This window comes from Kryptolebias marmoratus, linkage group LG15, assembly GCF_001649575.2.
Source record: "Kryptolebias marmoratus isolate JLee-2015 linkage group LG15, ASM164957v2, whole genome shotgun sequence".
NCBI lineage: Eukaryota > Metazoa > Chordata > Actinopteri > Cyprinodontiformes > Rivulidae > Kryptolebias > Kryptolebias marmoratus.
The window spans coordinates 27,622,460-27,637,330 of record NC_051444.1 but is presented as its reverse complement, the minus strand read 5'-3'; the positions used below and the strand labels follow the sequence as shown (position 1 = coordinate 27,637,330).

Here is a 14,871-nt window from a genome sequence, read left to right as displayed (position 1 = left end):
TCTGCTCCCTTTTATTAGCCCTATGAGCTGAAAGACCGGGTAAATCTCAGCATATTGTGCAGTGTCTTTCCACCAGTTTAGGAAAGGATAAAAGAAAAGAAGGCCTTAAGAAGCATCTACAACTGATGGTACCTGAAGGTCACGTCTTTATGTGAAAACTTCAAACAAAGTCCTGATACAGGACCTGAGAGACGCGTCTATATGTCAGCTCTTTGGGAATCGCCTTGTTGGAGCTAAGACGCTATTTTCTGTTCATCAAATTTGACCCTTTTCATAGATGCAGCTAAAGAAACACGAAAAAAACGCGTCTCTGCGACAGGCCTCTGGTAACAAAGTGCCTAAAGATCGTATTTAAACGAGGCTCTTTGCTTTTTCCATCATGTATTGATGCGTTACTGGTACCTCTGAGTCGGGGAGCCTTTTGTGTCTGAATGATTCAAAGGTCAGAGTTTAGCGGCATAACTAGCAAAACAGATTGCTCTAAAATGAATCATGCACAGAAAATAGACAAGTGTTGAGCCAAGATCTTCTGATACAAATGATGAAAGTATAGCTGTTTTGTTCAAACCTTGAAAGTAGTGTCATTATGCAATAATGCATAACCCCACGGCATGTGTTAGCTCAGTATCTCTGAATTTGTCTGAGTTAGAAGCTTTTGTGTTGGCAGAGGCTGACGAGCTGTGGCAGCCATTTTGAACGGACTCCCAGAAGTGTCATTAAACTCCATCCAGCGGTTCGTGAGAAAGCGTTGGGCAACCACCTCCCACATGTTGCCGATGACTCTCAGCTACTGCAGCTCCAAGTTTTAGCTCAATATCTGTCGAAATGGGCCGAGTTCAAACCATTTTTTTGTGTTCGACGCTGTACGCCATCTTGAAGTGGGTTAATGTAGATGTAGTGATCATCCAGTGATCTCTTTCATCAGATTTTGCCAACATGACAAATGAACAGACAGACGCGGGCAAAAGTTTCTCTTTTTGTGTTAGCAATAAAAAGCCCAAGGAATTTCTGACCCAAACCACTTTAACCTGGCTCCTCAGACGCTACCCTAACCTATTCAACCTAAACTTTGCCGTTTTGCGCTCAGAATTGACATGCGGGGTCACCCAACTTATTAGTTTTTGTCAGTTTAATTATTGCTCAGCATTCTTTTAATTATAAAAACTAAACAGTGATTCACAAGTGAATAATGGATTCCTTTTCAGGATATCTTCAGCCAGTTTTGACAAATACAAACTGACCTGCTAGAAAAACTTCACGAACGGTCAGAGCAATGAAGCTATTAATGTATAATAAAAGCAGGTAAGCATAAGAAAAATGGTTAGTTTTCGTTCTTTTCTTCTGCAGCGGATCCATGTCTTTATACTTGAACAGAAATGATAAAACAGGTGATCTGATGTTTTTAAAAATATTGTATCAAAATTTATTAAAGCACTTTACAAGGAGCAAGTCATCACAAACAAAAAGATCATTTTCTCATAAATTAAACCCACAGAAATCTAAAATGCCTTAGAATGCATCCAGTATTCACATATTTTTGTGGATTTGTTTTTTGTTTTTTTTGACAATTCAAGGGTAGCGGACATGTACATATGTGCAAAGGTGGTCTCAGTTTTACTAAAGCATTGATGCAACTTTTACTCATCCTGGACATTAGAAAACAAATTTTTATCAAGATTGTGAAAAAAAAAAAAAAAAGAAAAAAAAAAATCAACACTCATCAAAAACAACAGATGCAATTTGGTTGTGGGTGAAGTGTTTCTCTCAGCGTCGCACACAGCATGACAGTAGTGTTCCTGGCATGTCTGAACTGGTTTTATATCTCTTTTCCATAAGTCTGCTGGACCTGAGCCAAAGTCTGCATGGCAGCTATTCTCAGTGCTGCCTTGATAACAGCAGCGGCCATGAGGTTGCTGTGAGATGTTCAGAGGTAATGAATACTGTAAGATACTGAAAGACAGCCACCCGTTCATAGCAGGGTCCCCCCATCAGGAGTCCTCCGTGGAGACGTCCAGCTTCCTCTGAGGGATGTAAACGGTTTTGGTGGCCGGGAGTCCATTGGTGGTTATCACGGCAGCCAGAGGCGAGACGGGGACTGGCGTGTGGAAGAAGCTGTGCTGGGGGAGTCTGGTCCCTTTAGGGGTCGTCATCAGAGGCTGGAACGAGAGACAGAGTTCTGTTAAAGGGCTGAAGTTTGATGTCAGAGGAGAACAAAACAAACTAACTCAATAAAAATCAGTTTTAAAATCCACAGCGGGGCAGCGGTGGCTCAGGAGGTAACTGGAGGGGTGCAGGTTCAAACCCTGCTTCGTCCGTCTCAGCTGTTGTGTCCTTGGACAAGACACTTCACCCGCCTTGCCTACTGGTGGTGGTCAGAGGCACCGGTGTGATGGCAGCCTCACTTCTGTCAGCCTACCCCAGGGCAGCTGTGGCTACAGTGTAGCACACCACCATCAATGTGTGGATGAATGGGTGAATGACTGAATGTACTGTAAAGAGCTTTGGGGTCCTTGGACTAGATAAAGAGCTGTACAAGTGCAGGCCACTTATCACAAATCTGGGTGATCCATTTTCCACCTGCTAACTACATTAAACTACCAACTCATATCATTAACTGCCAAGTCTCATAGGTATTGATCTACTTAACTGCATTAATCTTGTAAGAATCAAGAGACACACTCTGAATGAACTTGATTAACCTGTACCTGCTGCACACTGATCAGGGTCATGGGCTGTCCGGGCACAGCGTGCTGGACGGACACGGGCGACACGGGCTTGATGAAAACCATCCCTCTCTGCTGCTGCAGGCTCAGAGGGCTCGGCAGAGAGTTGCCGCTCTCCGGTGTCTGCGGGGCCGCAAAGGCGTTTACGGGGCCGGAGCTGGAGATCAGGCCCAGATTCTGCAGGGTGAAGTTCAGGATGGCGGGGCTCGGGCTGTGGAGTCGGTGGGGCTGCTGCGTGGCGGCGGCGGCGGTTGCGGGTTTGCTTGGGCGAGGGTTGGTGGGCGTCCCCTCCTGGGCTGAGGCAGCAGGCCTGGAGCCTGCAGCCGAAGAAATGTCAGACAAATCAACAAACAGAGCCTTAAAATATTTACCCAAAGTGCTGTGGATATAAGCATAAAGTATGCAAATAACAAAGTACCATAAAAGCCAAGTCTCTGACCTCCGACAGCATTTAGTGGCACATTTACCTGCAGTTGGGGTTTGGTAGATGTAAGCAGAAGAAGCCTTGTTGCTTTCCGCTCCTGAACTTTGCACTTCCTTGTAGCTGATGAGGGACTGCTGGGAGATTGGGATCAAGTATCCAGCTGGTACTAAAGTCTGAACAGGCACAGAAACAGACTGGTGTTGGGTCTTTTTAATCTTTACCTTTGCTGCAGGTGTGTGTCGGCGCGCTTACCTCGGCGTGGACTTGTCCGGGTGCGAGGGGAACCGCTCGGACCGGCGTGAAACCCGCCTCGCCGTCGGAGTTAGCGGCCTTGTCCTCTCTGTCCAGAAGGTTCTCCAAGCTCTGCTCCAGCGTCTGACCGGCTCCGGAGCTCTCGGGGGTGTTGACGAACTCTGGGTCCAGGTGGAGGACGCGAGGCGACGGGCGGCCGGCAAGCTCGCTGCCGCGACGCGCCTTCAGACGGGCCTGCAGGATCTCACAGAGCTTCGGAGAGGTGTCCTAGAGGAGGACAGGGACACTGAAGATCGGGCTTATGCTTTCACTCGGTCTTAGCAGCTTGTGATTTTAATTTAAGTGAAATCCAAGAAGGTTCATAGCTAGTGTGTGTAGTTCCTGTGTACTTGCTGAGTCAGCATTCACATGATCGTTTTCCTGTTTGATTTTTCCATTACTCGTTCGCAATCTAAATACTTTTGTGTACTATGAGCTATTTTAGCCATTCATGTATCAAAACCTTCAGTTCATTTGGGAGATGGGACCTAAGTATTTTCTCTTTGAGATCTCTTCAATAACAGTTCTCCTTGAACAGCATACTTGCTTTAGATTTGTCTTCTTATGCTACTTTAGCTACTGCTCTGCTACTCTTTGCTACCTGTAGCATTTAGCTTTTTCTTTTGGCTACTTTTAGGAGGTTTCTTTTTGCTATTTTATTGGTTTGTCTTCTGCTTCTTTTAGCTTTAACAACCCAGTTTCAGCTTCTTTCAGCTAAAGTCACACTGCAATTCCACAGAAAAGTTAACTTATTTAGTTTTAAGTAGCTTCTTTTTTACCTTAAAGCTGGTGTCCGACCTCTTGGCTTCAGAGGGGCTGCTCTCTGACGCAGAATCCGAGCGCTGACGTTTAAACACCGCGGGGCTGACGTCGGGCTCCTTGGAGACCGACTGGCTCCGAGCCGCGGACGGACTCTGGCCGGTCTTGTCCTCGAACGTCATGGAGCGCACAGCGAGGCTCGACGGCTGCGGCCTGGACAGAGGGTTTGACCTGAGGGACGAAGGGTGCACGTACACGGCGTAGGGCCCGCCGCCCCGCTGCTGAGGTAGCAGGACGGGGATCAGGGGGGAACACTGTGCGGGGAGGAAGGCGACGGAGCCCGCGGGCTGTCCTGCCAGCGGGGTTAGGTGGATAGTGTTGGCTCCAGGTGCCTTCGATTGTTCCATGGAATGAGAAGAAGCTGGCTGCAACCTCTTAGCTGTGTCGCCCTCCGTAGCAGCAGGTTTTAGATTTTCTGTGGGCCTAGAACAGAAGCAGGACTACTTAAGCCACAGAAGCACCTTTTTTTTTTTAAGATATAGACATAGAACCATTGGCTCATAAAACCAGTGGCTCTGGAAAACCGATACGACAGTAGCACCAAACCTCCACTGGAGCAAAAAAAAACAAAACAATGCTTTTTTCAGAGTTTGGAAAAGGACTTAGAGCCAGGGTGTGCAATCCTGGTCCTCAAGGGCCATCATTCTGCATGTTTTCCTTGTTTCCCTGCTCCAACACACCTGATTCAGTGGTTAAATCACCTCTTCATGTTCTGCAGAAGCCTGTTAATCACCCATTGATTCAAATCAGGTGTATTGGGGCAGAGAAACAAGTAAAACATGCAGGATGGTGGCCCTCGAGGACCAGGATTGCCTACCTGAGTTAGAGAGACCAACCAGACCAACTAAAACTCATAACACCCTCGTTTCTACTGCACCAAACCCCAGGAAGGTTTACATTAAGAATCACATCCAATATAAAATGAACAAATGATTAAAGAAATGTAAACAAGACTTACATTGACCTTTGGTCAAGTTCAAGCTTACAAATAGCAGCAAGCTGAGCCATTTTGTTCGGAAAGTCTGTGTTAGAGGAATCACCTGAGGACAGAGGAGAGAAGGCTCGTGTTACTCGATCCTCAAAAAGCACAGAAGTCATTTTCTATGACGAATCGCGTTCTCCGCTTACTGAAAGCACATCTGACGGGACTGCTGGGGGCAGAGTTGATCTTGCGTCGGTCGTCCTGAATGCTCTTAGCCAGCTTTATGAGGGAGGGGTGTCGGGTGAAGCTGCGCTTGCCCCTCGGCGAGGAAAAGAGGTTTTTGGCACAATTCTCCACGGAAGCGCAAGGCTCGAGCGCCCTTTTCTTCCTGTTGGAGGGGCATCTGAACGAGGACTCCGTCAAGTCTGAAACCGGAGTTTGTGAGACAATCACTTCAGCGGCAATCAGCGCTCGAAAGAAAAGCTGCACGAGGTGCGAAAACATGCCGATTATTGCTTGTGATTATGAATGAAAAAAAGGCTTCTTTAATACCTTTAACTTGTGGAAACTCTTCAGGGCCGATCCATTCAAAGGCCGGCTTCCTTCCCCTGTCTTCTGTCACGTGGACTTTCTCGATGAGCTTCAGGCTTCGCAGGACATTAGCGATGTCGTACAGCCGCCGCACTTTGGCTGCAAACGCACAAGAAAAGAAAACGTACCCACCATCACTTCGGACACAGATATCACCTTCCATAGCGACTATACTTAAAACGATTGGATGACGGTTAAAAGAAGAGTTTAATGTTAGAAACACAGACTAATTTAGATTTAAAAAATTAAAAGGAAAAAAAAAAACATTAATCCAATCAGTTATTTGGATTACAAGCATGTCTTAAAGACTGAAAAACCTGGATGACTTCATTTCCTGCTTTCAAACTCAGAGACGGAGGTTTTTCTTTGGACCTGAGCATCTAAGGAATAAACTTTGCAGCCTTTCACTTCCTCTGGATGGTCCTAATTTGGCCCCCAGTTCTAATGTAAAGAACCTTGATGTTATTTTTGACCAGAATTTGTCTTTTAACTCCACATTAAAAGTGTTGCCAGGACCATTTTCTTCCACCTATGTAATATCACTAAATTAGAAACATTTTGTCTGAAGATGATACGAAAAAACCTGCTCCATGCATTTATCACATCTAGGCTGGACTATTGTAATTCTTTATTATCTGGGGGTCCAAAAAACTCTTTAAAAGTCTTCAGTTGATCCAAAATGTTGCTGCCAGAGTTCTGATGAGAGTTAGGAGGAGAGATCAGATTTCTCCACTTTTAACTTTAGAATTTAAAATCTTACTTCTAACATACAAAGCTCTCAACAACCGAGCTCCATCTTATATAAAAGATCTTATTGTTCCATATTTTCCTAACAGAGCACTTTGCTCTCAGGCTGCAGGTTTACTTGTGGTTCCTAGAGTTTCTAAAAGTAGAACAGGAGGCAGAGCTTTCAGTTCAGAGCTTTCAACTTCCAGTTTCTGTCTGTGAGGCCGACACCCTGTCTACTTTTAAGACGAGCCTTAAGACTTTCCTTTTTGATCAATCCTATAGTTAGGGTTGGCTTGGGTTTCCTGAACTAACCTTTAGTTATGCTTAGACTGCTGAGGACAAACTGACCACATTTCCTCAATCTGCTGCTGTCTTTTGTTGCTCTACTGTAATTATTTCTGTCATGATTTTCTTCGTCTTTCTTCCGGTAGAAACTCCACCTGGACCAGTCATTCTGGGTTTGTCTGTGTCTCTTTCCTGTCCTCTGAAAACCCAGCAAATTGAATGCATAAGAGGACAAAGCATAAGGAAAAAAAAAGCTTAAAGAGACAGATAAAACAAGTCTGCTGAAAATTTCAAAAAGCACAAAGTTTATGATGGATCTGAAAAGATCCAAACACATTTTGATGGGGGAAAAAAAAAATGCAACTAAAGTTTCATATTTCAAAAAGTATAAAAAAAAAAGTATTTACTGTAATTTCCTGAACAAGCTGAGCGTTATGATACGAGAACGGCCAAAATAGCTAAAAGTAGAATCTAAAAAAAAAAAAAGAAAAAAGAAAAAAGAAAAAACATGCGTAAGAAAATCTAAACATAAAAACAACAGTGGGAATGCTGAATCAGCATTCACAAGGTGCTGGATATCTGTCTGATGGAACAAATAACAGATTCCTTCAGACTGCAGGAAGCTTTAAGTATCAGAAGATGGAGAAAATGTTAGCAGTTCAGATGATGCCTGTTTTCCTTTTTCTCTTCTTCATGTTATTATTAAAAGAAAATGCTGAAAAATGTTGTCTTAAAAACGTGCAAGCTTGGCAACATTCGGAAAACTACCGGACGCCAGCAGACCAGACGTTTCAAAAGCTGAACCTAAAGCCGTTTGACTTGTAGACAGATTTCAGATTTGATGCTGCGTTGCCGTTTCTAAACTCACTCTTGAACTTGTTCTTGTCTTGATCCGAGACGTGGTCCTCTCCGATCAGGATCTTGGCGGCCACGTCCAGACTGACCACACGCGGATTTGACACCAGAAAGAGCATGACGAACTTCTGGCTCATCACCCGCAGCGATTTGTCTTTTCTGCTGTTAACGGAGGCTGGACGGGAAAACAAACAAATAAAACCTTTTAGTTAATACGTAATGTGTTCTTATTAAAGCTAAAACTCCCACTTTTCTATTGCTCCTCACCTGCTTTGAACTCGACTCCCGGCAGCTCCACGAAGAAGAGCTCCCTCTGACTCTGCTCGCCGCCGTCCACGTCGACCGCCACCTCGTTCTCCTTCTCCTCGCCGTCGAACTCCCTGTCCAGGCCTCGCTGCCGGATGTGCTGCATCTGCTGGCCGTACCTGTGCTCCTCGCCCACCTGCTTCAAAATGGCCAGCGTCTCGGACAGCTTGGTCCGGCCGTGCCACGTGTAGCGGTTCTTCGCAGAGCGGCTCACGATGTGAAGGCTCTCCAGCACGTTCATGATGTCGTAGATGCGCCGGCGCTCCACATCTGTGCAGTTACGTGAACGAGAATTAAATGGCGGCACCGCAACTTCCATCTTATTTAGTAAAATATGACAATATAAGATATGTGGAACATTAATAACACCGGCCACCAGACGGTGAAGGTGGACCATAATTTTTTGCCTGTCTGTTACCAAAATATCCCACAAACCACTGGACAAGTTTTTAATGAAACGTAAAGAAAGTAATCATTGCATGTCCATCTACAACTGATAAACTTTTGGAGTCAACCCAATTCAAGATGGCTGCCACAGCCAGCTGACCTTCAAAACCACAAAAATGACTAGAACTCAGTCAATTTTAAAGATACTGACCTAAAATTTGGCCTTTTTGTATCTGAGCCCGATCCCCAACTCATATTCTGAGCACCAACAGAACACACAAGATCTTTGTTTAAAACTACATTATTAATGATCTGGAGTCAACTTTATCTGTCTGTTAGCAAAGTATCTCATTAACCTATGGATGGATTTTAATGAAAGTTTCAAGAGATGATTATTGGATGTACTTGTACAACTGATTAACTTTTGAAATCAGTTCAAGTCAAGATGGCCACCACACCTAATCAACATTAACCAACACAAAAGTGGCTACACCTCAGTCAGTTGAACAAATATTGAGCTACAATTTGATGTGCTAGTAGCTGGGAGTAATACACAACACACTCTGAGCATGAGATCTCACAGCATCGAGGCGATTGCATATAACATTATATTCAAAGTTTGTCTAAAACGCCATCATAAAATTATCTCAGTTTAAAACTCTAACATGAAAGACAGCGACGATAATGCCTTCCTTTAAGGACTGCTAGGCCTTTAATTTGACTTTGTTTTGTCTTACCTGTAACGTTGATGTTAATTTAATTATGAAGACAGGGACTGATACAGAATACATACTGAGCTCAGTGGCCACATCATCCAGGCAGATGTCACAGAGGGCCAGGTCTGGATAATCCGGGTACCGAGCGAGAAACTTGTGACAGAGCAATCCCAGGCTCTTGTCTTTTCTGCTGATCAGTTTCTCGGACTCCTCTCCGTTCTCAGAGTCCTACAGAGAAACAGCCGATCAGTAAAACGTCCCCCGGCCCACCATGAACTGGTGAGAAGCCACGCCAGAGGTGGTACCTGTGTGGGGTCGAGGCCATCGTGCTCGTCGTGGTAAACGCACAGCTCCTTCTCCCTGTTCCTGATCTCAGGACTAGCAGCGCTGATGAGCATTTTAAGGTTGGAGGTCGGCGTCCAGGGATCAACAGAAGTCACTTCCATCCTCTTTTTCGGTGTAGTGAAGGGCCCCATCGTCGGCCGCAGCACACAAACCAGCTGATTTCTTTGGAGGGTTCACAACAAAATCATCATCCTAGTGAAATGAAAATGAACCGTGTACTTTAGAAAAAAAACAACCTCTGCGCCCCTATTCAATGATAAGAAGTGAGGATAGTACATCTGACACACATTTATATCAAGAAGATATATTAAAGTCCTGTAATTAACATTATGCATCTTTGCACAGGAAATCGACAACCTTTATAATATGTTATTTAGTAATAAATGCATTCCCAAATCAGTGAAAAAAAATCAACTTAATGCAGCACACAACTATTAAAGATAAACTTTAATTTATGTTTAGTAAATACTTATATAACTTCCTCACCATACTGAAGATTCAACAAGACAGCTTAGCTTGCTTTATATGCACTTTTTAAATAATAAAAGTTCCAAAACGATGAGTTAAAAATATATTTTAATTGACACGTTTTTCTTTTATTTGTACAGATGTCAAAAATCTTTAAAAAGTAAGTTCAAAACTAGTGAAACTAATATTGGCGGTAATTGACGTACATTCCAACAAATCGCGGGGCTCAACGGACGAGGAGGTCCCGCCCTTTTTGCCCGAAGCAGCCAATGGGAGCGCGGCATGAGACGGCACAGAGGAAGTGAACAGTGTCCCGCGCAGGTAAACAGTTTTTGAAATGCTTGGCGCGGACCGTCCGTTCACTGTCAGCGGCGGGTGATTTTCAACGTTTACAGTTTCTTGCTGAAGATTAGATAAAGCTTACAAGGATGAAAGCTTTATGGGAGGCCAAGTTTAACGACGGAATAAGTCGTAAAGCCATTTTGTGTCGAAACGTTTCACACAACCGCTCAAAATCTTGCCTGTCAACTTCCACTGAACCTAGCGGGGAGATGAGTTACCGAGTCGCGGTGACCTGGCGACAGCATAGAAACGTGAGGTCCGGTTAAACGACTAGTCTTGATCCTGCCTAATTTGAGTTTACGACTGAGATGAACCACTTACCGGAAGCGACCCTTCCTCAGAGGAGCCCCATCTTCGCGGTGTGAATTAGGGCTTCCAAAAATCAAGGTTCGGCCGCTAGAACGCGTTTTTTAAACGGGAGGGTTTTCTTCTCGCAGCGGCCAAATGAACACAAGCTCTAAACCTGAGCGAAAAATGTTCGCGGCTGCCCGTCCGACTCCCCCACTTTCCTATCAAGCCTTTAACCTTACTACAGTTGCGGGGGAAAATTGGCCCACGTCAGATGACCATCGCTGCGTTTGACCCGCCCCAGTTCGAGCATGCGCACTGACGTCCTCGCGACACCGGCGCCACACTTCTTCCGCATGGAGAAAAGGGGGCGGGCCCTAATCAGAATTACAACAGCCCCTTATCTCTGATTTCTGCGCGCAGACCTCCTCAGGTGCTGTTCGTGATTTACACATGTGTGAACGTTTCAAACCGCCCATCATTTCGCTGTTTTCATTCCAACCAGCCACATTTTTCTTGTGATCTTGTAAAATCGTCTCGATAAAGAGTTCCCTGGGTTTTCTGGTCTTTTTATTCACTTTTTCTCCTACAACTTTGACTGCTTTTTCCACTCAGTTTATCTTCACTTGTCGCACCACGATGGTACATTACGCATTGTGTGCTTTAAAAAAAAAAAAAAAAGCGAACGAGTGGAGGACAAAATACGTGTTACGTATATATATATATAAGGAATCTGATGCTCCTTGGTTCTTTGGAAAACACACAAATCTGGAACAATTTCCCATTCAAGAGGTCAGCTTCCAGGTTTAGTTATTTGGGAATAAAAGTCTCACCTGATCCAAGAGGTCTGTGGAAACTTCATCCCAACCCAGGGATCTGTCAAAATAGTGACTTCCCACTGTCACAAGTTGCTTAAATGGGCTTGAGTAAGATGAATATGCTTCCTCGATTTTTCTATCCATGATAAATGGTCCCCCAAGAAGACCATCTGTGACCTTGAGAAAGACCATTTCAAAATTTTTTTGACATGGGAGATAAAAGAAAAAAAACAGGCAAAAGCTCAAAATTTTGAAATGACCAACAAACACAGGAGGAGTGTCAATGCCAAAACTGACACGCTACAACTGGGCCTGTCATCCCTTATGTCAGGAGCTAAATGTGTGTCTCAAGAAGACTTGGATTGATTCATGGGTCTGTCATGAATCAAGCTAATAATATTAGCTCACACATTAAACACAATCCTGTTGCATACAACAGTGTCAGAATCTGGTGTGACATAGTGAAATACCTGGGTCCTGACTCCAGGCCTAAAGGCTCTGCTGTCCTGGAAGTTTTAGGTTTTTCTGCCCCAAACACACCTGATTCAAATGGTTTAATTGCCTCCTCACCAAATCATCAAGTTCTTCAGGAGCCTTGGCAACAAGTCATCCATTTAAAGCAGGTGTTTTAAAGCAGGAACACATCTAAAACATGCAGGAGAGCGGCCCCCTGAGGAACGGAGTTTGACACGTGTCCTAGTGGAAAGATAGGGGAACTTGTGTTGTAGGTGGTTTGTTTAAAAAGGACGTCCTTCTTTCTTTCCAGCAGCTACAAAAGATGTTTGATACTCCTAAAGAGCAAGTTTTTGGAAACCCTCCTAGGCCATCTCTGTTCTCACTGACATTCCCTGCAGTGATCCAGAGAAGCTCATCCTAGAATGTAATAATAGAAAACATTTTATATCTGCATTTTATTTTTTACTGGCTTCAACCTGACATATAACGGGAGGAGGAATATATCAGGGATGACTGGCAGGCAGCCTGATCCAATCCACCTTTACCTGCAGCAGACAAGCTCCATGTTACTCTTGTTATCCTCCACAAAATGCTATTCTGAAAGGTTTTCATATTCATACTGCTTTTGGGAGTGTAAGTTTAAATTCTGGACAATTATTTCTAGGGAAATTAGTTGGATGTTTAAACCAAAATGAAATAAATGAAAGAAGCGGTCTTGAAGTGTTCCTGAAGCCTTGGTCACTATTTTTGAAGTATTTACGTGCAGGTTTGTAAAACATGTCCCTAAAGGAGGAGGTACTTCCTTGAGTGGAAAACCTGTTAGTCAAACCCAGCTGTGGGTCAACCACTGTCATGTCTCTGTTAATATCCTGTTAAAGTGGACCGGCTGAACTCACACAGAAGAGCTGCGTCCTGTCTTTGACTTACTCAGCTAGGCTGCTCTCATTTACTGGATTTTCTTTGTCCTTTTTCCTTTCCTCTTTTCATTTTCACATTCCTTTTAAATGCATGTACATGTACCTTGTGAGGTATTACACTTTAACGGAACCAGGAGAAGAACAGAAGAAAGAACATTGTCATTCCTTACGTTGCTGGAGTATCCGAGAAACTCAGAAGGATTTTCTCCAAACACAACATCCCAGTACATTTCAAACCCAACAAGACTCTCAGACAGAGGCTGGTCCACCCGACGGACAAAACACCCAAACCCAAACTGAGCGGAGTTGTGTATGCAGTTCAGTGCAGCGAAGAATGTTCAGACCTTTATATTGGAGAGACCAAACAACCTCTCCACAGACGCATGGCTCAACACAGGAGAGACACCTCTTCTGGACAGGACTCAGCTGTCCACCTACACCTCAAGGATAAGGGACACTCCTTTGAGGACCAAAATGTTCATATTTTGGACCGAGAAGACAGATGGTTTGAGAGGGGGGTAAAAGAAGCCATCTATGTCAAAAAGGAGAAACCAACATTAAACAGAGGAGGAGGTCTCAGATTTCAGCTTTCAAAAACATATAATGGAGCTTTAGGCCTGATCCCCAGTCAGTTTCACTCCAATCAACACCTGCACTCATGTGACAAGAGTGGCCGATCAGTGAGTCAGACAAACAAGGATTCTAACGAGCCTCCATTGTTAGGAGAGTGAGAACAATTTGCAAGCAATCCAGCTTACATCACATCTCAGCTTTAAAAGCTCAACTCCACACTCTCTATTTCTGAATTGAGAAAGCTCCTCGGATGAGAAGCGAAACGTCTTCAGCTACAGAATAGAAGTCCAGTTGTTTTTGTTTTTTAACTTTTTTTGACTTTAACGGTTTGTTACTTTAGCTGTTAGGGGTTTGGGATTCCTGGATCGTGATGTTTGTTATGCTTTGAGTTTAATAAAAAATCTGTAAAAATGACAAAAACTATGAGGAATGACTTGCGCGATACTGTCTTTGTAAAACTTAAGTTCAACTCCTGCAAGCTCCTAATGACCTGTCTGTGTTTTGACACTAGGTGGCGCCAGAACATTTCTTTAAAAAAAAAATCACCATGGCAACCCTCGGGCGCCTTCAAGGATGCTGAGAGATCACCATGTGACGTCAGAGAGAGAGAGAGAGAGAGAGAGAGAGAGAGAGAGAGAGAGAGAGAGAGAGAGAGAGAGAGAGAGAGAGAGAGACCCCTATGATGCATTCAGGTGCTGCTTTGAAATAAGGAAACCAGTTCCGAACAGGTAAACGCAGCAATTATCCTGTGTTTATAATTAGCAAAGAAAAATAATGAATAAAAATGGAAATATGACACTCAAAGTGAAGAGATGGGTGTGTATTTTATTTCCAGAAGTATAATGGTTGTTATTTATGGTTAATGAATTTAAGAAAGTGGTAATCTAGATGTAACAAAATGATTTATAGGTTTTAATTATAAGTGGTCCACTTAGAGAAAAGGAATTGTCAAGTGCATATTTCCTTTGGTTGAAAATTTGTGACACTTATTTGTAAAAACAAAACAAAACAACAACAAAGAACTACAACAAAAATAAATTAACTGAAAAAAACGCACATTGGCAGACATGAAAGCAGCAAAAATGTTTATCTAAGAAAACCAGCCACAAATGAAATAACAATTTCTTAGATACAGACGGTAATTATCTACTAGAAACGCTCAATGGTCTTTTTTTTATTAATCTTATTTTTGGTCTAATATAAATTTCTGCCTGGGAACGCAGGGTGCCGCTCAGAATGCGCGCGTCCCCCGGAGCTGATGTCACCGACGGTCCTTGAACTCACCAGCGGGGTGCTCCGCTCGCAGCTGAGGGAGCGGACAGCAGCTGCACGCACGAGCCGGGCGGGGAGCGTCTCCGCCGGGAGAGGGCAAGAGGCAGAGTCCCGCTGGGTGAGCACGTCTTCCTCCCTCTCTCTCTCTCACACACACACACACACGCGCCTCTCTAATTCCTGTTTGTGCTCGTTGTTGGTCCGAATGTTGCGGGTGAGTTGGAGGGCTCGAAGCTCCAGCCGGGAGCTCCCTCTCTTCCTCCTGCGAGGATGCTGCTGCTCCTGCTGCAGCTCCTCAAACCTTCGGCGAGCAGACTAACTCCTGAGGTAATGTTTGTCCGGCG

At 44.2% G+C, this 14,871-nt stretch overlaps 2 protein-coding genes across 5 annotated transcripts in view; one reads left to right on the top strand and one right to left on the bottom strand.

The window, feature by feature from the left end:
* Positions 1–1,398: 1,398 nt before the first annotated feature.
* Positions 1,399–11,818, bottom strand: e2f8 (E2F transcription factor 8). 3 transcript variants are annotated; one of them, XM_025008175.2, is made up of 14 exons: positions 11,780–11,818; positions 11,325–11,486; positions 9,354–9,585; positions 9,126–9,276; positions 7,907–8,215; positions 7,653–7,814; positions 5,732–5,869; positions 5,386–5,604; positions 5,216–5,297; positions 4,218–4,680; positions 3,400–3,666; positions 3,191–3,320; positions 2,706–3,040; positions 1,399–2,156 (listed from the first exon to the last, which is right to left on the bottom strand). In XM_025008175.2, exons 3-14 carry the CDS (start codon positions 9,522–9,524, stop codon positions 1,989–1,991), a joined length of 2,595 nt encoding a protein of 864 aa, XP_024863943.1. In that variant the 5' UTR covers positions 9,525–9,585; positions 11,325–11,486; positions 11,780–11,818; the 3' UTR covers positions 1,399–1,988. The 3 variants fall into 3 exon arrangements, with proteins under 3 accessions (XP_024863943.1, XP_017282216.1, XP_037835579.1); XM_017426727.3 differs by lacking the exons at positions 11,325–11,486; positions 11,780–11,818 and adding an exon at positions 10,525–10,795; XM_037979651.1 differs by lacking the exons at positions 11,325–11,486; positions 11,780–11,818 and adding an exon at positions 10,525–10,795 and having other exon boundaries at positions 9,354–9,555.
* A 2,703-nt stretch (positions 11,819–14,521) lies between these two features.
* Positions 14,522–14,871, top strand: part of nav2a (neuron navigator 2a) — a 228,525-nt gene continuing 228,175 nt past the window's right edge. Inside the window, exon 1 of one of the 2 annotated variants that reach the window (XM_037980061.1) lies at positions 14,522–14,645. The gene's annotated coding sequence lies outside the window, so the exon portion shown is untranslated. Of the gene's footprint in view, positions 14,646–14,697; positions 14,855–14,871 lie in introns of those variants that run through there. The other variant, XM_037980062.1, reaches the window with a different exon arrangement.

What these genes read in the sequence shown, in the direction of transcription:
- e2f8 (XM_025008175.2), bottom strand. Translation starts at nt 9,524, where the DNA reads ATGGGGCCCTTCACTACACCGAAAAAGAGGATGGAAGTGACTTCTGTT. An exon ending in GGGAGTCGAGTTCAAAGCAG is followed by an intron (nt 7,815 to 7,906) that starts GTGAGGAGCAAT and finishes TTTCCCGTCCAG; the next exon opens with CCTCCGTTAACAGCAGAAAA. An exon ending in CTACCAAACCCCAACTGCAG is followed by an intron (nt 3,041 to 3,190) that starts GTAAATGTGCCA and finishes CTTCGGCTGCAG; the next exon opens with GCTCCAGGCCTGCTGCCTCA.